At 48.2% G+C, this 25,625-nt stretch overlaps 1 protein-coding gene across 1 annotated transcript in view; it reads left to right on the forward strand.

The window, feature by feature from the left end:
- The window catches only part of LOC129817496 (solute carrier family 35 member F1-like), a 166,055-nt gene that overhangs the window by 107,493 nt on the left and 32,937 nt on the right, over nt 1-25,625 (forward strand). The window contains exon 4 of the mRNA XM_055872799.1: nt 25,373-25,532. Within this exon, the coding sequence (XP_055728774.1) occupies nt 25,373-25,532 (160 nt within the window). The remainder of the gene's footprint in view (nt 1-25,372; nt 25,533-25,625) is intronic.

Consider the following 25,625-nt stretch of genomic DNA (forward strand, 5'->3'; position numbering starts at 1 on the left):
ATTTTGTGTATAGGGGAACTGATGATCGCTACCGGATCGAGTCTGATCCTCTGGCCTGAACCTCATAACCTGTCCCTAAAGTTCTTCTATCGAGAAGCAAAATAAAGAGGCTAAACTGTAGAACTTGTCATTGTGAATACGAATCATTCTCACTGTGAATGCGAATCATTCTCATTGTGAATGCGAATATCAGGAGTCAGAGAACAGAGCGGAGGGCGGAGCTGTCTGGTGCTGAAATATTTGATTTGACTTTCGCAGGCTCAGCTTTACCTGCCCGTGTGGTGCTCAATAGCCCAAAAGTGCCCACTTTTTGCCGTATGAAAACAGCCACGCACAACACAATACAAACACTTTAGGCCTATATCTTGAACTGTACGGCTATGAAACGTATAGGTATGAAATGAATAGCTCACTTTGAATAAACAAACACTACTCTATAGACATTCAGACATGAAATCATTATGCATAATACCACAGCGGGTATGAGTACAACAGCTCACTTGAATCCGCAAACATAAACCATGGCCTACCAAGGCAGGCATTAAAACATGAACTCCTCATACATAGCCTAATATCACGGTGGGTATGAATACAGTAGCTCACTTTGAATCAAACACATAGGCCTGACCAACCAAGGCAGGCATGAAAACATTAGGCTAAATTGAAAATAAACAGTATCCAGACTTAACTTTCTTGTGTTTCACATTTTACAGCACAAGTGTAGATGCCTAGGCATGGTGTTGAAGGTGGAGATTATATCATCATAGTCCAAAAAGTCCCTGAGTTCCGTTTCAAAGGACAACCAGGCTATAATTGTTGAGACGTGCAGTCAGCATGCAAGATCTGATGGATGTTTTGATACGGCCTGTAGGGAAAAAATGGCCTGACCACTTGCACAAAATTCTTCCACTGCTCTTTCGTTTGCTACATACTTTAGTCTGAGACTGCCGTCATTGAAGTCTTTTGTGGTGAAGAAGGGAAGGAGGGGTGTTGTACAAAACGAAGTCACCAGTGTCTGGATCGTCTCTAACCAATCAGAATATCAAAGCTAATGACAAATTTTTAAACTGCCACTTTACCCACATGTGTTCTGGCTCTGGCCCAACCCATCGGTTTCTGGACCAATCAGACTGCCCCGAATGATCCAGACTCATTGTGGAGAAGAAACTACGTTTATTGGTGTGGCATTTGGCCGGAGCAAGGAGTCTACATAGCCAGGCAAGTGGAGAAGTCTCTCTCAACAGTAAGTCATAGGAAGTGTGATGATGGCCCTTAGTTGTCTATTGATATTAGGAGAAATGTCAGGGCTACAGCTGTCTAAACCTTCAATAAGGGATGGGAATTCCTGACCTCATAAACATGCTTCATTCAGCATCTTCAGCAGAGATATGGTAGTGACCACATGGGCCCAGCAGTGATTATTTCAGTGGAAAAGTCCTAGACCCTGGCAGACAGGGCGCTGCTGCTTTCATCTAGGTCTGACCCCAATTAGGTGACTGGCAAATTGTTTGGTCATAAGGCTGTTGGTCGACCTTGATTGTTGTCGTCGTGCAGTAACAAATATATATATATTTTTGCCCATCTCAGTGAACTAATCCATTGTGGAGGCCTAGACTAAAAGCCAATTTATGTTTGATCTCGAAAAAAATGTGATCGGATGCTCAATAGGGATGGTGTGACGCAAATGCGGAGCCTTCAGAGGCATGCAGAGGCCAAATCAAGCTCCTTACCACATGGCCTTGCCCTACCAAATTTTGTAACAATGCGGAGGGCTCTGTATAGCTCCGCATTGGCATAATTAGTTGACAGTAGGTTGGGGCAGTAGCTCCTGTATATAAACAAACTCACTACCTTGAAAACAGTTCTGCACTGCTCAGCGAAGCGCAATAGGTATGAATGCCTTAACTTCTGCTGAGGCCATATCACCATAAATGCCACATGGCCAATGCAGACGTGGGATTGATCATGCGCCCAGATGCACAATGCACTTCTCACTCCAGCCAATTTGTGCACATTCATTGTTTCATAACTTCATTGTGTGAATTGTTTGCTTTGCTTGTTAGTGTAGATCAATTCCCCATTACATATATCGCCATTAGTACATTTAACATTAATTTCCATAATTTATAATCTACAATGTTGTTAATTTGGTTATGGTAATTTATTTTAATGCATTCAATATTATTATTCAAGTATTCCCGTTCTCATTGTCTGAGTGGACCCTTTTTTTTTTGCAGGATGCATAACCAATGCTACACTTGTGAGAAACAAGTTTTGGTTTATTTCATTCCATTTACGAGGTGTCAATTTAGTCTTGGTCTTTTGTTTGGAGCCTCCTGTCAATGTTGAGTAAGGACACGCAAGCATAGAAGTAGGCCTATAGGCCACCTGGCCTGCGCACAAACGTAGGCATATAAATGTGCTCATTTGGGGATCTGATAGTATTTCTGATTGGCTTAACGCACCGCCATTAATGACCTATGGAGCTTCTCAAAGTCATATTTTCTTCACCTCAAACAGCAAGCAAAGTCTGTTTTTACATCCATTGAGAATAACAATAGTCCCAGAATCTTTCCAGCTCTCTCCCTTTCGATAACCACTCAGCGTGAAAGGGAAAAATGTCATGCTCTGATCCAGTGGAAACGTCATAAAATAGGCCTACCTCATAAATGCTTATCAGTGCTTGACTTGGACTGAAATATATACTCATTTTGGGTGCTGGTACTGTTCATATTTAGGTGTAGGAGCTCCACAATACTGTTGAGCTAATATTCTATAAGAGGAACATGAGCTCAAGCAGGAGAACATTTGAGGTGCTGGTACTCAGCTCCGGTATGTTTCTTATCTCTTGCGCAAATAGCCTACAACTGTGTCTGTCCTGAGCTCACTGGCGCTGGAAATTCTAACGGCCCAGAATATTTTATACAATGCTAGCACAAGCTTCGGGCCGGTCCCTAGTTAATAGTTGATGCAATGTTTCAAGTAAGTTGCAGACAGGCCATGTGTAGCTGTGATGTGGTCTGTGTGTAGCTTGTGTAGAGGAGTCAGGCGCAGGACAGCAGATATGAGTAAATAAACGTATTTTACTCAAAATAGACAAATATAATACAATAAAGTGAGCTCACATAACGGACCGATTTACATACAATCAATTACTCACAAAAAACAAAGGGGGGAACAAAGGGTTAAATAATTGTAATTGGGGAATTGAAACTAGTGTGTAAGACAAAGACAAAACAAATGGAAAATGAAAAGTGGATTGGCGATGGCTAGAAGGCCGGTGACGTCGACCGCCGAACGCCGCCCGAACAAGGAGAGGGACCGACTTCGGCGGAAGTCGTGACAGTACCCCCCCGCTTGACGCACGGCTCCAGCAGTGCGCCGACACCGACCTTGGGGACAACCCGGAGGACGAGGCGCAGGGCGATCCGGATGGAGACGGTGGAACCCCCGCAGCAACGAAGGGTCCAAGACGTCCTCCACCAGCACCCAGCATCTCTCCTCCGGACCGTACCCCTCCCACTCCACGAGGTACTGAAGGCCCCTCGACCGATGCCTCGAGTCCAGGATGCCTCGAACAGTATAAGCCGGGGCCCCCTCGACCTCAGACTCCTGGAGTGGACCAGCCACCACCGGCCTGAGGAGAGACACATGGAACGAGGGTTTAATACGGTAATCTGGGGGAAGCTGTAACCTGTAGCATACCTCGTTCAGTCTCCTCAGGACTTTGAATGGCACCACAAACCGCGGATCCAGCTTCCGGCCGGGCAGGTGGAGGGGCAGGTTTCGGGTCGAGAGCCAGACCCGGTCCCCCGGGGCCTCACTGCGGTGGCGGTCGGTCCTCGCCTTCTGCCGCCTCATGGCCCGTTGCAGGTGCACATGGGCGGCGTCCCAGGTCTCCTCCGAGCGCTTAAACCATTCTTCCACCGCAGGAGCTTCGATCTGGCTCTGATGCCAAGGTGCCAGAACCGGCTGATACCCCAGTACGCACTGGAAGGGAGAGAGGTTAGTGGTGGAGTGGCGGAGTGAGTTTTGGGCCATCTCTGCCCAGGGGATGAACGCCGCCCACTCCCCCGGCCGGTCCTGGCAATATGACCTCAGAAACCTACCCACATCCTGGTTTACTCTCTCCACCTGCCCGTTACTCTCGGGGTGAAAACCTGAGGTAAGGCTGACCGAGAACCCCAGACGTTCCATGAACGCTCTCCAGACCCTGGACGTGAACTGGGGACCCCGATCAGAGACTATGTCCTCAGGCACCCCGTAGTGCCGGAAGACGTGAGTGAACAGGGCCTCCGCAGTCTGTAGGGCCGTAGGGAGACCAGGCAAAGGGAGGATACGGCAGGACTTAGAAAACCAATCCACAACGACCAGGATCGTGGTGGTGCCCTGTGAGGGAGGAAGATCCGTCAGGAAGTCCACCGACAGGTGGGCCGTTGTGGAACGGGTAGAGGTTGTAACATCCCTCTGGGCAGGTGCCTGGGAGCCTTGCACTGGGCGCACACCGAGCAGGAGGACACATAAACCCTCACGTCCTTGGCCAAGGTGGAACACCAGTACTTCCCACTAAGGCAACGCACCGTCCGACCGATGCCAGGATGACCAGAGGAGGGTGACGTGTGGGCCCAATAGATCAAACGGTCGCGGACAGCAGAAGGAACGTATAGGCGCCCAGCTGGACACTGGGGGGGACTGGGCTCTGTGCGTAACGCCCGCTCGATGTCCGCGTCCAGCTCCCACACTACAGGCGCCACCAGGCAAGAGGCCGGAAGTATGGGAGTGTGATCCATGGACCGCTCCTCTGTGTCATACATCCAGGACAGTGTGTCTGCCTTAGCGTTCTGGGAACCTGGTCTGTAGGACAGAGTGAAAACAAAACGGGTAAAGAACATGGCCCACCTTGCCTGGCGAGGGTTCAGTCTCCTCACCGCCCGGATGTACTCCAGATTGTGGTGGTCAGTCCAGATGAGAAAAGGGTGTTTAGCCCCCTCGAGCCAATGTCTCCACGTCTTCAAAGCCTTGACGACAGCCAACAGCTCCCGGTCTCCCACATCATAGTTTCGCTCCGCCAGGCTGAGTTTCTTCGAAAAGAAAGCACAGGGGCGGAGCTTTGGTGGCGTGCCCGAGCGCTGAGAGAGCACGGCTCCTATCCCAGCCTCGGACGCGTCCACCTCCACTATGAACGCCAAAGAGGGATCCGGATGAGCCATCACGGGAGCCAAGGTAAACAGAGCCTTCAGGTGACCAAAAGCCCTGTCCGCCTCTGCCGACCACTGCAGCCGCACCGGTCCCCCCTTCAGCAGTGAGGTAATGGTAGCTGCTACCTGACCAAAAACCCCGGATAAACCTCCGGTAGTAGTTGGCAAACCATAGAAACCGCTGCACTTCCTTCACCGTGGTGGGAGTCGGCCAATTACGCACGGCTGAAATGCGGTCACTCTCCAGCTCCACCCCTGAAGTGGAAATGCGGTACCCTAGGAAGGAAACGGACTGTTGGAAGAACAGTCATTTCTCAGCCTTGACGTATAGGTCATGCTCCAACAGTCGACCAAGCACCCTGCGCACCAGGGCACATGCTCGGCGCGTGTAGTGGAGTATATCAGAATGTCGTCGATATACACTACTACACCCTGCCCGTGCAGATCCCGTAAAATCTCGTCAACAAAGGCCTGGAAGACTGATGAGTAATTCATCAACCCGTACGGCATGACGAGGTACTCATAGTGCCCTGAGGTGGTACTAAATGCCTTCTTCCACTCGACCCCCTCCCGGATACGCACCAGGTTGTAAGCGCTCCTGAGATCCAATTTTGTGAAGAAGCACACCCCGTGCATTGACTCGATCACACTGGCGATTAGAGGCAGCGGGTAGCTGTACCTCACAGTGATCTGATTTGATACCCCTGATAGTCAATATACGGGCGCAGACCTCCATCCTTCTTCTTCACAAAAAAATAAACTTGAGGAGGCAGGTGAAGTGGAGGGCCGAATGTATCCCTTCCCCAGGGATTCGGAGACATATGTTTCCATAGCCGCCGTCTCCTCCTGTGACAGAGGATACACGTGACTCCTGGGAAGTGCTGCGTCTACCAGGAGATGTATTGCACAATCCCCCCGTCGATGGGGTGGTAATTGAGTCGCCTTCTAGCCAAATCGGCATATTCTGAGGGGATGCGCACGGTGGAGACCTGGTTTGGACCATTCCACCGTAGTCGCACCGATGGAAACCCCTACACACCTCCCTGAGTACTCTCATGACCACCCCTTGAGAGCCCTCTGTTGCCACGAAATAGTGGGGTCATGACAGGCCAACCAGGGTAGGCCCAGCACCACGGGAAACGCAGGAGAATCAATAAGGATGAGACTGATTCTCTCCTTGTGACCCTCCTGCGTAACCATGCTTAGTGGAACGGTGGCCTCCCTAATCAGCCCTGACACTAATGGTCCACTATCTAGGGTGTGCACAGGGAACGGCATATCCACAGGAACAAGGGGAATCCCTAAACTATGGGCAAATGAACGGTCAATAAAATTCCAACCTGCGCCTGAATCTACGAGTGCCTTATGCTGGGAATGCGGGGAAAACTCAGCAAATTTAATAAACACATACATGTGAGCAACAGGGGGCTCTGGGTGAGCCTGGTGCCGACTCACCTGGGGTGACACGATAGTGTCCTGCCTGCTGCCTCGACTCCCTGAGGAACCCCCCCAGCACCGACCAGCAGTGTACCCTCTGCGGCCACAGATGGTGCAGGGAATGACCCCTCCTCCGGTCGCCCTAAGTGCAGCACCTCCCAGCTCCATCGAAGCGGTGGTGCTGGGGGACGGAACTGACAGGCCCCAATCCGGACGTCCGCGGGTATCCAGCAGGTTGACCAGCCGGATGGACAGGTCCACCAGCTGGTCCAACGTGAGGGTGGTGTCTCAGCAGGCCAACTCCCGACGGACGTCCTTGCGCAGACTGCACCGGTAGTGATCGATCAGGGCCCTGTCGTTCCATCCCGCGCTGGCGGCCAGGGTCCGGAAGCCTAAAGCGAAATCCTGCTCGCTCCTCGTCCCCTGCCTCAGGTGGAACAGACGTTCAGCCGCCGCTCGACCCTCAGGCGGGGGGTCGAAAACTGCCCGAAAGCGGAGGGTGAACTCTGCGTAATGGTCCAACACCGCGTCTCCTTCACTCCATACGGCGTTGGCCCACTCCAGGGCTTTGCCTGAGAGGCAGGAGAAGAGGGCGGACACGCTCTCACGTCCCAAACTAGCCGGGTGGACGGTCGCCAGGTAGAGTTCAAGCTGGAGTAGGAACCCCTGGCATCCGGCAGCCGTCCCGTCATACTCCCTCGGGAGCGCGAGCCGAATCCCGCTGGGACCGGGTGAAGGATGGGTGGACAGTGGGGCCTGCTGTAGTGGGGCTGGTGGAGGCGCTGGACGACCTCCTCCTCTCTCCCAACGATCCATCGTCTGCAGCACGTGATCCATGGTGGTACCCAGATGATGCAATATGATCGTGTGCTGCTGGATGCGCGCCTCTATCGCCACAGAGAGGGCGTCTGCTCCTGCTGACTCCATTCTTGGTGAGTAATTCTGTAATGTGGTCTGTGTGTAGCTTGTGTAGAGGAGTCATGCGCAGGACAGCAGATATGAGTAAATAACGTAATTTACTCAAAATAGACAAATATAATACAATAAAGCGAGCCCACATAACGGACTGATTTACATACAAACAATTACTCACAAACAAACAAAGGGGGGAACAAAGGGTTAAATAATGAACAAGTAATTGGGGAATTGAAACCAGGTGTGTAAGACGAAGACAAAACAAATGGAAAATTAAAAGTGGATCGGCAATGGCTAGAAGGCCGGTGACGTCGACCGCCGAACGCCGCCCGAACATGGAGAGGGACCGACTTCGGCGGAAGTCGTGACAGTTGCCAATGTGATTTTTCTTTTTATTTTGATATTTTCGCAATTTTTTGCAATGTTATGTGTTGGCTGTCTGTAGGCTAATTTTACATAGTAGGCTATAGAAGTTACTTTTTAGGTTTGTATAATTTTCATTTAGATTTGGATAGAATTTTGATGAACCGCAACACAATTTTTGAGATATGAAGAAATTATTATATTATAAATTAAACAGAACCGTTTCATGAAAATGTACATATAAAAACTGGCATGCAGATCGGTAGAAATGGGAAGATAAATTGGCATTCCACATGAGAAAGGTTGCAGACTCCTCGTGTAGCCTATTATTGGCAACTTCAGGATAGTAATGGCAGAATCTGCGAGAGGTGAATAGTTAGGTCAGGTTTTTTATTCTGGTTATCTAGATCTCTGACGCGCTCTTGAGGCATTTGTCTTATTTCATCAAACCGTAAGCTTTAAGCATCAGACAAGCTCCATGCATACAGTAGCAGGAAAAAGTATGTGAATCCTTTTTGAATTATCTAGATTTCTGCATAAATTGCTCATCAAATTTGATCTGATCTTCATCAGATCACAACAATAGACAAACATTGTGTGCTTAAACTAATAACGCACAAATTAATGAATTTTCCTGTCTATATCGAAAACATAATTTAAACATTCACAGTGTAGGTTGGAAAAAGTATGTGAACCCCTAGGCTAATGACTACTCCAAAAGCGAATTGGTGTCAGGAGTCAGCTAACCTGGAGTCCAATCAATGAGACGAGATTTGGAGATGTTGGTTAGAGCTGCCTTGCCCTATAAAAAACATTCACAAAATGTGTGTTTGCTATTCACAAGAAGCTTCCCTGATGTGAACCATGCCTCGGACAAAAGAGATCTCAGAAGATCTAAGATTAAGAATTGTTGACTTGCATGAATTCGGAAAGGGTTACAAAGATATTTCTAAAAGCCTTGATGTTCATCAGTTCACGGTAAGACAAATTGTCTATAAATGGAGTAAGTTCAGCACAATTGCTATTCTCCATATGAGTGGCCGTCCTGCAAAGATGACTGTAGGAGCACAGCACAGAATGCTTAATGATGGTTAAAAAGAATCCTAGAGTGTCAGCCAAAGACTTTCAGAAATCTCTGGAACATGCAAACATCTCTGTTGACGAGTCTACGATACATAAAACACTAAACACGAATGGTGTTCATGGGAGGACACCACAGAAGAAGCCACTGCTGTCCAAAAAACTAAGTGCACCTAGATGTTCCACAGCGCTACTGGCAAAATATTCTGTGGACAGATGAAACTACAGTTGAGTTGTTTGGAAGGAACACACAACACTATGTGTGGAGAAAAAAAAGGCACAGCACACCAACATCAAAACCTCATCCCAACTGTAAAGTATTGTGGAGGGAGCATCATGGTTTGGGGTTGCTTTGCTGCCTCAGGGCCTGGACAGCTTGCTATCATTGACGGAAAAATGAATTCCCAAGTTTGTCAAGACATTTTGCATGAGAATGTTAGGCTATCTGTCCGCCAATTGAAGCTCAACAGAAGTTGGGTGACGTAACAGGACAGCAACCCAAAACACAGAAGTAAATCAACGACAGAATGGCTTCAACAGAAGAAAATACGCCTTCTGGAGTGGCCCGGCAGGGTCCTGACCTCAACCCAATTTGAGATGCTGTGGCATGACCGCAAGAGAACAGTTCACACCAGACATCCCAAGTATATTGCTGAACTGAAACAGTTTTGTAAAGAGGAAGTCTGATCCGCAACTACAGAAAACGTTTGGTTGAGATTATTGCTGCCAAAGGAGGGTCAACAAGTTATTAAATCCAAGGGTTCACATAGTTTTCCCACCCTGCACTGTGAATGTTTACACGGTGTGTTCAATAAACACATGAAAACGTATAATTGTATAATTGTGTGTTATTAGTTTAAGCAGACTGTGTTTGTCTATTGTTGTGACCTAGATGAAGATCAGATCAAATTGTATGACTAATTAATGCAGAAATCCAGGTATTTCCAAAGGGTTCACATACTTTGTCTTGCCACTAAATTATTTTATTAAAACACATAGGGTGTGTCTATATATGGAAAAATACAGGTTAACAAATTTAGACCAATCAAATCAAATGTATTTATATAGCCCTTCTTACATCAGCTGATATATCAAAGTGCTGTACAGAAACCCAGCCTAAAACCCCAAACAGCAAGCAATGCAGGTGTAGAAGCACGGTGGCTAAGAAAAACTCCCTAGAAAGGCCAAAACCTAGGAAGAAACCTAGAGAGGAAGCAGGCTATGAGGGGTGGCCAGTCCTCTTCTGGCTGTGCCGGGTGGAAATTATAACAGAACATGGCCAAGATGTTCAAATGTTCATAAATGACCAGCATGGTCAAATAATAATAATCACAGTAGTTGTCGAGGGTGCAACAAGTCAGCACCTCAGGAGTAAATGTCAGTTGGCTTTTCATAGCCGCTCATTGAGAGTATCTCTACCACTCCTGCTGTCTCTAGAGAGTTGAAAACAGCAGGTCTGGGACAGGTAGCACGTCCGGTGAACAGGTCAGGGTTCCATAGCCGCAGGCAGAACAGTTGAAACTGGAGCAGCAGCATGGCCAGGTGGACTGGGACAGCAAGGAGTCATCATGCCAGGCAGTCCTGAGGCATGGTCCTAGGGCTCAGATCTTCCGAGAGAGAGAAAGAAAGAGAGAGAATTAGAGAGAGCATACTTAAATTCACACAGGACACCGGATAAGACAGGAGAAATACTCCAGATATAACAGACTGACCCTAGCCCCCCAACACATAAACTACTGCAGCATAAATACTGGAGGCTGAGACAGGAGGGGTCAGGAGACACTGTGGCCCCATCCGATGATACCCCCGGGACAGTGCCAAACAGGCAGGATATAACCCCACCCACTTTGCCAAAGCACAGCCCCCACACCACTCGAGGGATATCTTCAACCACCAACTTACCATCCTGAGACAAGGCCAAGTATAGCCCACAAAGATCTCCGCCACGGCACAACCCAAGGGGGGTTACCAACCCATCTATTGGTCGAAAGAACAGACGACTTTCGGTCGACTAAGATTTGTTTTTGTCGGGGACAGCCCTACTCTCATTATTCCATGTTGATCCTCCTGGAACCGGGTATGCAGCTCAGTCAGCTGTCTGTTCCGGACGATGAGTCTAGCATTTTTGGGCAGCTGTTAGAGACGATTTCGATTTTTTTTTGTCATATTTGGTAAATTACGTAGAAATGTTCAAAAAGTTGCACTTTTTAAGGGCCTCTTCACTATTCTCTATTCTCTATGTCTATGTAGTGCTATGAACTCGTGGTTAAGTTGATTTAAAACATTACCCTGGCATTGATTGTGATGACTTTGCACTATAGCCTTCACATTTATCCAGTGCAAAAGAGTGGGGTTTGCTAGCCTGGTGTTGAAGCATGCCTCGCAAAGATGCTTCCAATCTTGATATATGTCTCTAACAAATGAGCCTTCCATAGTGGCCTCGGAGAAATGTGTACACAGTTTTACAGAAAAGAGCGTGCTTTGTCGAACTGTATGCCAGCCAATAAAACTGTCCACACCGAGTGGTGCAGCGGTCTAAGGCTCTGCATCTCAGTGCTTGAGGCGTCACTACAGACCTGGTTCGATTTCAGGCTGTATCACAACCGGCCGTGATTGGGAGTTCCGTAGGGCGGCGCACAATTGCCCCAGCGTCGTCCGGGTTTGTGCTTGGCCGGGGTAGGCCGTCATTGTAAATAATAATTTGTTCTTAACTGACTTGCCTAGTTAAATAAAGGTTTTTAAAAAATGTATTCAAAAACGAGGAAGACTCATATTTTTGGTTGTGTGGGTGGTTCGTCAACTACAGTTCAGACAAATGCGCAGGTGGCCTCGTGATGACATGCTCATCATGACAAGGCCGGGCTGGGCGATGTTGAGCTAGGCTGTGGAAGTCAAAGCAGTAGCTAACCTCATGGGCTGACGATGACTCTGACAGATTTGGTTAAGCCAATGGAGGTAGTGGAGCAGGTGTTGTCTTCATCCTCCATCTGTGGCTTTTTGAAAAAGTGCATGAGTGAACTTTGTTTTGCCATAACTTGTGACTAGCTGCTAGCGCTAGTTTGCATTAGCAAAGAATTGCAGAGGGTCTAAACAATTTTCCCACAGTTAGCATGCTAGTAGGTACATGGGTGGGGGGGTGGTTAGTGGTACCATATGATTGCGATAAAACAAATTAGCCTCCTACTGCATTTTTCAACATTTCTGTTTAGTCAGGAGAAAATACAAACTGCAAATCAAATTCATGTACTTAATGTTATGTGTGTATATGAAATTAAATAAATGAATTTGATTTGTTGTTTGTAATATATATAAATAAAGCCATCTTGATTGGCTGGCCCTCTGCCCGGCCTGGCCCTGCCGTGAATCCACTTCTGGTTGAGACTGCATGATAAGGGGGCTAATTAAAGGTGCACTGGCTGACTGTCGTTCCATGTGTCAGTTTATCTTCATTAAAATGTGGTTAGTGCCAAAGAAGCCTTACTCATATCCACCCGAAAGGCATCAATTTGCTAGTGGAGGGAGGGAGGAGAGACGGAAGATTATAGGAGAGTCCTGCTGAGAGCAGGATTGATTTATTTTCTCCCCCTCTTCATTTCCTCTAATCTCAGCTAAATCTGGCATTTCCCTCCACCCCTCCGGAGCCCAGCCAGGACTCAGGATCCATCCAGGGGCCTCAGGGCTGAGCGATTTGGGGAGACAGACAGTGAGGAGTGTGTTGGTATCCCCTCTGTAGTCTTAAATCAGGCTCCTAAACACTCTCCTCTCTCAGTAGTCAGGGCTGAACGGGAACAGACACTTCCATTAGTACTTCACTGGCTTACCTGGACTTTTATGGTACTTCCTGCTCACACAGGTTATTATACACTGCTCAAAAAAATAAAGGGAACACTTAAACAACACAATGTAACTCCAAGTCAATCACACTTCTATGAAATCAAACTGTCCACTTTGGAAGCAACACTGATTGACAATAAATTTCACATGCTGTTTTGCAAATGGAATAGACAAAAGGTGGAAATTATAGGCAGTTAGCAAGACACCCCTAAAAAAGGAGTGATTCTGCAGGTGGTGACCACAGACCACTTCTCAGTTCCTATGCTTCCTGGCTGATGTTTTGGTCACTTTTGAATGCTGGCGGTGCTCTCACTCTAGTGGTAGCATGAGACGGAGTCTACAACCCACACAAGTGGCTCAGGTAGTGCAGTTCATCCAGGATGGCACATCAATGCGAGCTGTGGCAAAAAGGTTTGCTGTGTCTGTCTGTCAAAATGACCTCCAGCAGGCCACAAATGTGCATGTGTCTGCTCAAACGGTCAGAAACAGACTCCATGAGGATGGTATGAGGGCCCGACGTCCACAGGTGGGGGTTGTGCTTACAGCCCAGCACCGTGCAGGACGTTTGGCATTTGCCAGAGAACACCAAGATTGGCAAATTTGCCACTGGCGCCCTGTGCTCTTCACAGATGAAAGCAGGTTCACACTGAGCACATGAGCACATGTGACAGACGTGACAGAGTCTGGAGACGCCGTGGAGAATGTTCTGCTGCCTGCAACATCCTCCAGCATGACCGGTTTGGTGGTGGGTCAGTCATGGTGTGTGGTGGCATTTCTACATTGTGTTGTTTAAGTGTTCCCTTTATTTTTTTGAGCAGTGTAGTTTTGCTTTTTTATGTTCGTTTTTATTTCTATTTGTTTTTTATTAGTAGTCCTGACACTTAGAGGAAGGCCCACAAAATTGTCAGACTCCAGTCACCCAAGTCATAGACTGTTCTCTCCGCTACCGCACGGCAAGCGGTACCGGAGCTCCAAGTCTCGGTCCAAAAGGCTCCTTAACAGCTTCTACCCCCAAGCAATTAATCAATTGAACACCCAGACTATCATTTTACCCCTACCTACATGTACAAATTACCTCGACTAACCTGTACCCCCGCACATTTACTCAGTACCGGGCCCCCTGTATGTAGCCTTGTTATTGTTATGTAATTCTACTGTGTTACTTTAGATTCTGACTTTATTTTATTTAGTAAATATTTTCTTAACTCTATTTCTTGAACTGCGCTGTTGGTTAAGGGCTTGTAAGTAAGCATTTCACGGTAAGGTTGTTGTATACCTGTTGTATTATGCGCATGTGACAAATAACATTTGATTTGAGATGAGAGCGGAGAAATGAGATCAGTGCCAACTGCAAAGTTGTGATAATGGGTATAGCTTGTGTATACAGCCATATCAGTCAAATAGGCTATACAATGTGTGGTGGTGTCATTGTCATTCAGTAGTCCTTCCCTACAGTCAATGACCAAAAGCCCCCTATTTGACCTCATGGCTGGAATGTTATTAATATTTTTCATATGTATTCAAGAGCATGTTGTGTCTCAGCCGATGACGGGCACAACACAAACACCTCAGATAATGTAAAATTTGTCTAAGCTACAATTTATGCGTTTATAATTGATTTTAAGGTTTGACAACCCTGTTAAGATTTTAAATTATATCAATCTCAACCGTTTATCTCAAATAGATTTACCCTAAAGTCTATGATAGCCTGAGAATATAAGGTATCAGCAACAATCTGAATAAATATAGATTGATTCTTTCTTCAGATCCTAGAAGTGCAGATCCAGCATTTTCAATTTCCTAGTATCGAGACAGAGGGAGCCATGTGGGAAGAAGTTGGAAGAAAAACATATTTAAATGTGTCTATGATCGGCTCGTGTGTCACGTTGGCAGGAATAATTCAGGAGACAGGTTCAGGAATGCGTAATCGTTTTTTTTATTATACCCCAAATTACGGCGTGGCATGTCAGGGCACGGGGACGAAGACCAAACAAACACGTAACAAAAACACAGAGTTGAAACCCAAACAAAAGACCAAGGAGTACCTTGAATAAATAACACACACGCACAATGATTAACACACGGGACGAGACAAGTAATCATCTGCGCAATCCACAATGGCACGAAAGCCCAAAACACACACAGCACAGGTACTCACACGCACCAACGGATATAGCAACAATAATGGACAGCACCATGGTGAACAAAGGGCACATATATATAAACACAATCAGTGGGAATAGGGGCCAGGTGTGCGCAATGAAAGTTCCAGAGGGATCTGTGACATCGTGGGATTCTGTCTTTGTCTCTTCCTCTGTCACTGCCCCCACCCTACTCAGCCAGACAGACAACAGATGGAGTGTCAGGGTCTATCTCCATCAGGTATCGCTCTGCTTACATCATCCCCCGTCTGCCACTCGAGACCACTCCGCTTCATCGTTGTTTCAAGAAGGGCAATCGATGACAAGCCCGGAACCTCGGTCTCACAGAGTGTCAGGGCCAGTGGTGTGGAGCGCTGATTGTTCTGCTGAAGTGAAGTGGTGGAAGTCGAGTGTAAACGGTAACATAATCCCCTCATTGGTGGTCTGGCCCTGTGACAGACAGACAGACAGACAGACTGGAGGATGCATGGACGAGTTGATCAGTACCTCCATACCTTGCTGACCCAGAGTCAGCCCAACGTACTGATGTGACAAGCATACGGGTGGCCTGCAGCAACCGTTCACACAGGGATGGATCTATCTATCCGCATGGTGTGACTGTCACTGAGTGACTAGGCTGGAAGGTGAGGAGAGTGATAGGGTGACTTTCTTCCACAGTGAAGAGACGGATATTTGAGAGTAGCAGACTACAGCAGTAGCTCTCTCTTCAAAGTAAACCCAGTCTGAGGATATCGTGAAAGTGATTAAACATTCAGAGGAAGGTGTGCTCAAGGAATCCCTGTAAATATTGACTCAGTAAACATCTTTAACTCAAACTGGTACAAATATTTTGAAATAAATAGATTTTTTCCCAGATCTGCTGTGCAAGTTGGTTTGATAATGAGCAGTGTTTCCCTTACGATTTTCTTCCGCAGTGGTGGCAAAGTCAGCGTGGGAGGGGTTGCCTGGTAGTGGGCGGGGCTATTGGCGCAGTCTCGGACCGGACATCTTTTGAGGACCTCGTCTTTGTCGCAGAGACAATATCTTTGTTTTAATGCAAATTTCCTGTAATTCTACAAATTTTGCTAAGGGGTGGAGATAACAGTATAATAGTTTTCTTAAATTCTACACGTTTCGTCATAGCATATGAACACGACATAAGCCATCTGAATGACTCAAACATTATAACAAAATCAATGAGGGCCCCATGACAGCTCGATGATGAAAGGTCTAAGGAGAATGACAAGAATCTTGCAAGCTAACAGGCGGGCCACAAACAGGCAAATAACAGCACAGTACAGTACAGCACAGTGGTGTGCAGAATGGGATCTTGGAAAGCACAACTCTTCGGTCCTTGTCACAGATACGCTATTGCAGCAGACGAACACACCGGGTTCCACTCCTATCAGCTAAAAACAAGAAGCGGCTCCAGTGGGCAAAAAATATAGCCTGGTCCGACGAATCCCAGTTCCTGTTGCATCATGCTGATGGCAAAGTCTGGATTTGGCATAAGCAGTCCATGGCCCATCCTGCCTGGTGTCAACGGTACTGGGTGGTGGTGGTGTAGTGTTGTGGGGAATGTTTTCCTGGCACATGTTACTAATTGAGCAACGTGTCCATGCCCTGAAGAATTCAGGTTGTTCTGGAGACAAAGGGGGGTCCAACCCAGTACTAGATGGGTGTACCTAATAAACTGAACACTGAGTGTATAGCTCCATTATCATTTCTACATACTTTTTAACTGGTTTTAGTTGTTTAAGTTATTTTTGGGGGGAGTGGCGGCAACTATCATAAATAAAATATATATTATCATATTGTAATATAATAAATAAAATGGCGTTAAGCAGAGGCTAAATGAATATAGGGGAAACACTGAAAAAGAGAGCAGCTCAGGTCAAGTGAACTCAAATGAAGTAAGTTTGGTGTTAGTTGGAGACTTGATCAATGGACCCTCTCACTCTAAGGCCAAGTCAGACACTTCTCTTGTTCCTCTGTGCAGGGGATGTTGGTATTTAATTGAATTGGCTCTCCGACTGATTCTTTAGGGAGGGTGGAGGAAAGAAATAGGCACAACAATTCTCAACAGTTTTTTATAAACTATAACGAGGTTAGACAATGCCTCATCAATATTAATATTTCCGTCATGGAGAGAACAAGGCATAAAACTGTGCTATAAAGGACTTTCCCATTAAGGGGGAAATGATTAGTTGTTATGAATGGTCATGGAGTCTGGCTAGGCTCCAGTATGAGGAGATCAGTGGGTACATCTGGAGAAAACGCCTCTTCATCAACTCATTATAACAGCTGGCTAGGGACATTATCTTCACTGCTATTCACACTCTTCCAGTTAGAGATATGCAGGTAGCCAGCCTGGGGACATAACACTTTAAAACTGAGGAATTAAATGAAGATTTATTCGGTAGAGTTAAGCAGAGAGTCTTATTGGGACTGACTAAATAGCCAGGGGTTTCATTTGTTGGCTGATATTTGTAAAGAGGAGCAGATAATTTCATTACCAAGTCATGTCTATTATTTTGCCAATAGCTCACTGTAGAAGTTGTCAGTTTCCTGCCATAGCTGTTACACAGATAGCACTGAGAGAACAGATGAGAGTAACAGAACTCAACCTCAATCATTCACTCACTTTCAGGGTTCTCTCATGGTTATTGTTACCCTACATCAGGGTTCACCAACTGGTGGCCTGTGGCCCGAATTTGACCCACGGTTTTATTTGGCCCCCCCAAGTTTTCTGAGAAACAGTATTTATTGTTTTAGTCAAATCTTTGGGCTTCTTGCGGTCAGTTTGCATGCCAGTCCACCCGACCATCCGCTTAAGAAAAATCCCTGGCCTACACTGTTTATCTCTCTCCATCTCTTGTTTCCTGTCACTTTTCCCTTTCTCTCCTTCTCTTTCTCGCTCCCTCTCCTCTGTGCTCCTTTTCCTCTCTCCCTTGTTCCCTCTTTCTTTATTTTTCTATATTTTTCGAGACTGAGACATGCTGGCCTGATGATAGAGGAGAGACTGAGACATACTGGTCTGATGAGAGAGACTGAGACATACTGGTCTGATGAGAGAGACTGAGACATACTGGACTGATGAGAGAGACTGAGACATACTGGTCTGATGAGAGAGACTGAGACATACTGGTCTGATGAGAGAGACTGAGACATGCTGGCCTGGTGATAGAGGCTGAGACATACTGGCCTGATGAGAGAGGAGAGACTGAGACATACTGGTCTGATGGGAGAGACTGAGACATACTGGCCTGATGATAGAGGAGAGACTGAGACATACTGGTCTGATGGGAGAGACTGAGACATACTGGTCTGATGAGAGAGGAGAGACTGAGACATACTGGCCTGATGAGAGAGGAGAGACTGAGACATACTGGCCTGATGAGAGACTGAGACATACTGGTCTGATGAGAGAGACTGAGACATACTGGCCTGATGAGAGAGGAGAGACTGAGACATACTGGCCTGATGAGAGAGGAGAGACTGAGACATGCTGTTCTGATGAGAGACTGAGACATACTGGTCTGATGAGAGACTGAGACATACTGGTCTGATGAGAGAGGAGAGACTGAGACATGCTGGTCTGATGAGAGAGACTGAGACATACTGGTCTGATGGGAGAGGAGAGACTGACACATACTGGCCTGATGATAGAGGAGAGACTGAGACATACTGGTCTGATGGGAGAGACTGAGACATACTGGTCTGATGGGAGAGACTGAGACATACTGGTCTGATGAGAGGGGAGAGACTGAGACATACTGGTCTGATGAGAGGGGAGAGACTGAGACATACTGGTCTGATGGGAGAGACTGAGACATACTGGCCTGATGAGAGACTGAGACATACTGGTCTGATAAGAGAGACTGAGACATACTGGCCTGATGAGAGAGGAGAGACTGAGACATACTGGTCTGATGGGAGAGACTGAGACATACTGCTCTGATGGGAGAGACTGAGACATACTGGCCTGATGAGAGACTGAGACATACTGGTCTGATGAGAGAGACTGAGACATACTGGCCTGATGAGAGAGACTGAGACATACTGGCCTGATGAGAGAGACTGAGACATACTGGTCTGATGAGAGAGACTGAGACATACTGGCCTGATGAGAGAGACTGAGACATACTGGTCTGATGAGAGAGACTGAGACATACTGGTCTGATGAGAGAGACTGAGACATACTGGCCTGATGAGAGAGGAGAGACTGAGACATACTGGTCTGATGGGAGAGACTGACACATACTGGTCTGATGGGATAGACTGAGACATACTGGTCTGATGAGAGAGACTGAGACATACTGGCCTGATGAGAGAGGAGAGACTGAGACATACTGGTCTGATGGGAGAGACTGAGACATACTGGCCTGATGAGAGAGACTGAGACATACTGGTCTGATGAGAGACTGAGACATGCTGGCCTGATGTGAGAGACTGAGACATACTGGCCTGATGAGAGAGGAGAGACTGAGACATACTGGTCTGATGGGAGAGACTGAGACATACTGGTCTGATGAGAGAGGAGAGACTGAGACATACTGGCCTGATGAGAGAGGAGAGACTGAGACATACTGGCCTGATGAGAGACTGAGACATACTGGTCTGATGAGAGAGACTGAGACATACTGGCCTGATGAGAGAGGAGAGACTGAGACATACTGGCCTGATGAGAGAGGAGAGACTGAGACATGCTGTTCTGATGAGAGACTGAGACATACTGGTCTGATGAGAGACTGAGACATACTGGTCTGATGAGAGAGGAGAGACTGAGACATGCTGGTCTGATGATAGAGGAGAGACTGAGACATGCTGGTCTGATGAGAGACTGAGACATACTGGTCTGATGAGAGAGGAGAGACTGAGACATGTTGGCCTGATGATAGAGGAGAGACTGAGATATGCTGGCCTGATGATAGAGGAGAGACTGAGACATACTGGTCTGATGATAGAGGAGAGACTGAGACATACTGGTCTGATGAGAGAGACTGAGACATACTGGTCTGATGAGAGGGGAGAGACTGAGACATGCTGGCCTGATGAGAGAGGAGAGACTGAGACATACTGGTCTGATGAGAGACTGAGACATACTGGTCTGATGAGAGACTGAGACATACTGGTCTGATGAGAGACTGAGACATACTGGTCTGATGAGAGAGACTGAGACATACTGGTCTGATGAGAGAGGAGAGACTGAGACATGCTGGTCTGATGAGAGAGACTGAGACATACTGGACTGATGAGAGAGACTGAGACATACTGGACTGATGAGAGAGACTGAGACATACTGGCCTGATGAGAGAGGAGAGACTGAGACATACTCGCCTGATGAGAGAGGAGAGACTGAGACATGCTGGTCTGATGAGAGAGACTGAGACATACTGGACTGATGAGAGAGACTGAGACATACTGGACTGATGAGAGAGACTGAGACATACTGGCCTGATGAGAGAGGAGAGACTGAGACATACTCGCCTGATGAGAGAGGAGAGACTGAGACATACTCGCCTGATGAGAGAGGAGAGACTGAGACATGCTGGTCTGATGAGAGACTGAGACATGCTGGTCTGATGAGAGACTGAGACATACTGGTCTGATGAGAGAGGAGAGACTGAGACATGCTGGTCTGATGAGAGAGACTGAGACATACTGGTCTGATGAGAGAGGAGAGACTGAGACATACTGGCCTGATGAGAGACTGAGACATACTGGACTGATGAGAGAGACTGAGACATACTGGACTGATGAGAGAGACTGAGACATACTGGCCTGATGAGAGAGGAGAGACTGAGACATACTCGCCTGATGAGAGAGGAGAGACTGAGACATGCTGGTCTGATGAGAGACTGAGACATGCTGGTCTGATGAGAGACTGAGACATACTGGTCTGATGAGAGAGGAGAGACTGAGACATGCTGGTCTGATGAGAGAGACTGAGACATACTGGTCTGATGAGAGAGGAGAGACTGAGACATACTGGTCTGATGAGAGACTGAGACATACTGGCCTGATGAGAGACTGAGACATACTGGTCTGATGAGAGAGGAGAGACTGAGACATACTGGTCTGAGGAGAGACTGAGACATACTGGCCTGATGAGAGACTGAGACATACTGGTCTGATGAGAGACTGAGACATACTGGGCTGGTGTTTAGACAAATCGATTAAACCACACATTATTATGCCAGGGTGTCAAAACATTAATTGTGCACATCAATGTTGTGAGCTGTCAGGAGAGCCACTCCACCACCTCTTCTCTTCTCCTCTGTGTACTCTGCCTGTGATGGGGGGGAATTTTGCTGTCCTACGTTTGAATTTAGCACTTTGTTCTCATGTGCACTACTTGTCCCCGAGGGTGAGCCCATACTTCTACCACTAAGTGCCAGAAAGGCTTCCCGGAATGGAGGCCTGATGGTCCCCTAGGCAATCGTAAACCTTACCTCTCCTCCCTCCGGTATGACCCTTTCTCCTGCCTGACGCAAAATCCTCCACCCCTAATTCTCCATCCTCATTCTTTCTCATCACCATTAGTGTTGGACTGTCCTCTGACCTTGTCCTCTAGTACAGTGTGTGTCCTATGTGTCAGCCCCTTGCCTCTGTGTGGGGGTGGTTTTACCTCTACTGTGATACCATCCCCCTAGGTGTGTCTCTCTTGTCTATGTGGCGTACAGTATCTTGGAACTCCATTTAAACCAGGGATGGGCAACTTTGACGGGGGTGATATCTGAGTGAGAGTGACTAATAAAATCAATGGGGCCTCCTGGTCGGTAATTCTACCATGATTACTACAAGTTTAGATAGCTGTCTCGACTTACTTACTTACTTGACATGAGGTTATTGAGTGACTGACTGTGAGTGACTGTAACGGGTGACGCTCTCCTCATCCTTGGATGAGGTGAGGAGAGAAGGATCGGTAGACCAATGCGCAGCGAGGTGTGATGACATAATGAATTTATTGAACAAAACGAACACTGACACGAACTATACTTTAGAAATGATACAAAATAACAAACGGACAACGTAGACGAAACCTGAACATGGAACTTACATAACGACAGGAAGAACACACGAGCAGGAAACAGACTACATCAAAACGAAATACAACCGAAACAATCCCGTGTGGTGCGCAGACACAAACACAGGAGACAATCACCCACAAACAAACAGTGAGAATGCCCTACCTAAATATGACTCTTAATTAGAGGCAAACGCAAACCACCTGCCTCTAATCAAGAGCCATACCAGGCAAACCGAAACCAACATAGAAACAGATAACATAGAATGCCCACCCAACCTCACGTCCTGACCAACTAACACACAAAAACTAACATAAATAGGTCAGGAACGTGACAGTACCCCCCCCCACAAGGTGCGAACTCCGGACGCACCAGCACAAAGTCTAGGGGAGGGTCTGGGTGGGCATCTAACCACGGTGGTGGCTCAGGCTCCGGGCGCGGTTCCCACCCCACCATAATCCATCCTAACTTCCTCCCTCCAAGAATGTCCACCCTCTTTTTTCCCCCACACAATTCTCTTAATAATATATTTAATAAGGATAACACCGGGACAGAGAGATAAATCAAGATAGAGGGATAGATAAGAATATAGAGATAGATGAAGATAGAGAGGGAGATTAGGATAGAGGGGCAACTCCGGACTGAAAGGCAGCTCCGGACAGAGAGACAGCTCTGGACTGATGGGCAGTTCTGGGTATCTAGCCTTTTCAGGCTGAAGGTCAGCACATGGCTGACTGACGACTCTCGATGCTCATGGCTGGCTGACGGCTCTCGACGCTCATGGCAGGCTGACGGCTCTCGACGCTCATGGCAGGCTGACGGCTCTCGACGCTCATGGCAGGCTGACGGCTCTCGACGCTCATGGCAGGCTGACGGCTCTCGACGCTCATGGCAGGCTGACGGCTCTCGACGCTCATGGCAGGCTGACGGCTCTCGACGCTCATGGCGCTCTGACGGCTCTGGCTGCTCATGGCGCTCTGACGGCTCTGGCTGCTCATGGCGCTCTGACGGCTCTGGCTGCTCATGGCTCGCTGGCGGCTCTGGCAGATCCTGTCTGGTTGGCGGCTCTGGCAGATCCTGTCTTGTTGGCGGCTCTGGCAGATCCTGTCTGGTTGGCGGCTCTGGCAGATCCTGTCTGGTTGGCGGCTCTGGCAGATCCTGTCTGGTTGGCGGCTCTGGCAGATCCTGTCTGGCTGACGGCTCTAGCGGCTCCTGTCTGGCTGACGGCTCTAGCGGCTCCTGTCTGGCTGACGGCTCTGTAGGCTCATGGCAGACGGGCGGCTTTGCAGGCTCATGGCAGACGGGCGGCTTTGCAGGCTCCTGGCAGACGGATGGCTCAGACGGCGCTGGGGAGACGGATGGCTCAGATGGCGCTGGGGAGACGGATGGCTCAGATGGCGCTGGGGAGACGGATGGCTCAGTTGGCGCTGGGGAGACGGATGGCTCAGATGGCGCTGGGGAGACGGATGGCTCTGGCCGGATATGGCGCACTGTAGACCTGGTGCGTGGTGCCGGAACTGGAGGCACCGTGCTAATGACAAGCACCTTCCTACTAGTGCGGAGAGCAGGGACAGGGCACACTGTATTCTCAAAGCCTACTCTATCCCTGATGCGTGGTACCGGCACTGGTGACACCGGGCTGAGGACAAGCACATCAGGATTAGTAGGGGGAGAAGATACAGTGGGTTCAGGGCTCTGGAGACGCACTGGTAGCTTAGTGCGTGGGGCCGGAACTGGAGGCACCGGGCTAGATACACGCACTACAGGGAGAGTGCGTGGAGGAGGAACAGGGCTCAGGATACGCACTGGTAGCCTAGTGCGTAGTGTATACACTGTAGGTACTAGGCTGGGGCGGGGAGGTGGTGCCGGAAATACCGGACCGTGGAGGCGTACTGGCTCTCTTGAGCATTGAGCCTGCCCGACCTTACCTGGTTGAATGCTCCCGGTTGCCCGACCAGTGCGGGGAGATGGAATAACCCGCACCGGCCTATGTAGGCGAACCGGAGAAACCATGCGTAAGGCCGGTGCCATGTATGCCGGCCCGAGGAGACGCACTGGAGACCAGACGCGTTGAGCCGGCCTCATGACACCTGGCTCAATACCCAATCTAGCCCTCCCAGTGCGGGGAGGTGGAATAACCCGCACTGGGCTATGCACTCGTACAGGAGACACCGTGCGCTCTACTGCGTAACACGGCGCCTGCCCGTACTCCCGCTCTCCACGGTAAGCCTGGGAAGTGGGCGCAGGTCTCCTACCTGCCCTTGGCCCACTATCTCCTAGCCCCCCCCAAGAAATTTTTGGGAATTACTTACGGGCTTTTTCGGCTTCCGTGCCAGACGCGTTCCCTCATAGCTCCGGTTCTTCTCTCCGGTAGCCTCTGCACTCCCCAGTGCCTCCAGCTGCTCCCCTGGCTTTTCGGGCTTCCAGCCACGTCTCCTTGCTGCCTCCTCATACCACCGCTGTTGGGCTCTCGCTGCCTCCATCTCCTCACGAGCGAGGCGATATTCCCCAATGTGCGCCCAGTGTCCTTTTCCTTCCAAGATCTGTTCCCAAGTCCACGAGTCCTGATTGCTCTGTTGAGCTCTCCCCCGCCGCTTGGTCCTCGGTAGGTGGGTGATTCTGTAACGGGTGACGCTCTCCTCATCCTCGGATGAGGTGAGGAGAGAAGGATCGGTAGACCAATGCGCAGCGAGGTGTGATGACATAATAAATTTATTGAACAAAACGAACACTGACACGAACTATACTTTAGAAATGATACAAAATAACAAACGGACAACGTAGACGAAACCTGAACATGGAACTTACATAACGACAGGAAGAACACACGAGCAGGAAACAGACTACATCAAAACGAAATACAACCGAAACAATCCCGTGTGGTGCGCAGACACAAACACAGGAGACAATCACCCACAAACAAACAGTGAGAATGCCCTACCTAAATATGACTCTTAATTAGAGGCAAACGCAAACCACCTGCCTCTAATCAAGAGCCATACCAGGCAAACCGAAACCAACATAGAAACAGATAACATAGAATGCCCACCCAACCTCACGTCCTGACCAACTAACACACAAAAACTAACATAAATAGGTCAGGAACGTGACAGTGACAAAACAAGAAATAAACTGATGATGCACAACGAAATTTCAAAATTGCACCTTGGATATTCTAACTCAACATTAAGTTGAGACTCCGACTGAGTTCCTAAAAAATTATGTTGGGGGAGGGGGACATTGATCCGGGGGCCTACAAAGGGCGGCCAGTTGCCCATCCCTGATTTTTAACCATGTTCGTTCTGTTGTGTCTTTATTAACCACAGTTCATTGTGTCCGTTCTAACTCTGTATGTCTGTCCTCTGCCTCTCAGCTTTTAGACTGTTTCACCATCCCCGTGGTGCTGCTGCTGTCCTGGTTCTTCCTGCTGGTGAGGTACAAGGCCGTGCATTTTGTGGGCGTTGGGGTGTGTCTGCTGGGCATCGGCTGCATGGTGGGGGCAGATGTCCTGGTGGGAAGACAGCAGGGCCTAGGTAAGACACACACACACACACACACACACAAACAATACCCCTACTGCCCCAGGGGCCAATAACACAGTGTTATTGAATAACCATTTAATTAAG

This window comes from Salvelinus fontinalis, chromosome 20 (genome assembly GCF_029448725.1).
Source record: "Salvelinus fontinalis isolate EN_2023a chromosome 20, ASM2944872v1, whole genome shotgun sequence".
NCBI classification, from domain to species: Eukaryota; Metazoa; Chordata; class Actinopteri; order Salmoniformes; family Salmonidae; genus Salvelinus; species Salvelinus fontinalis.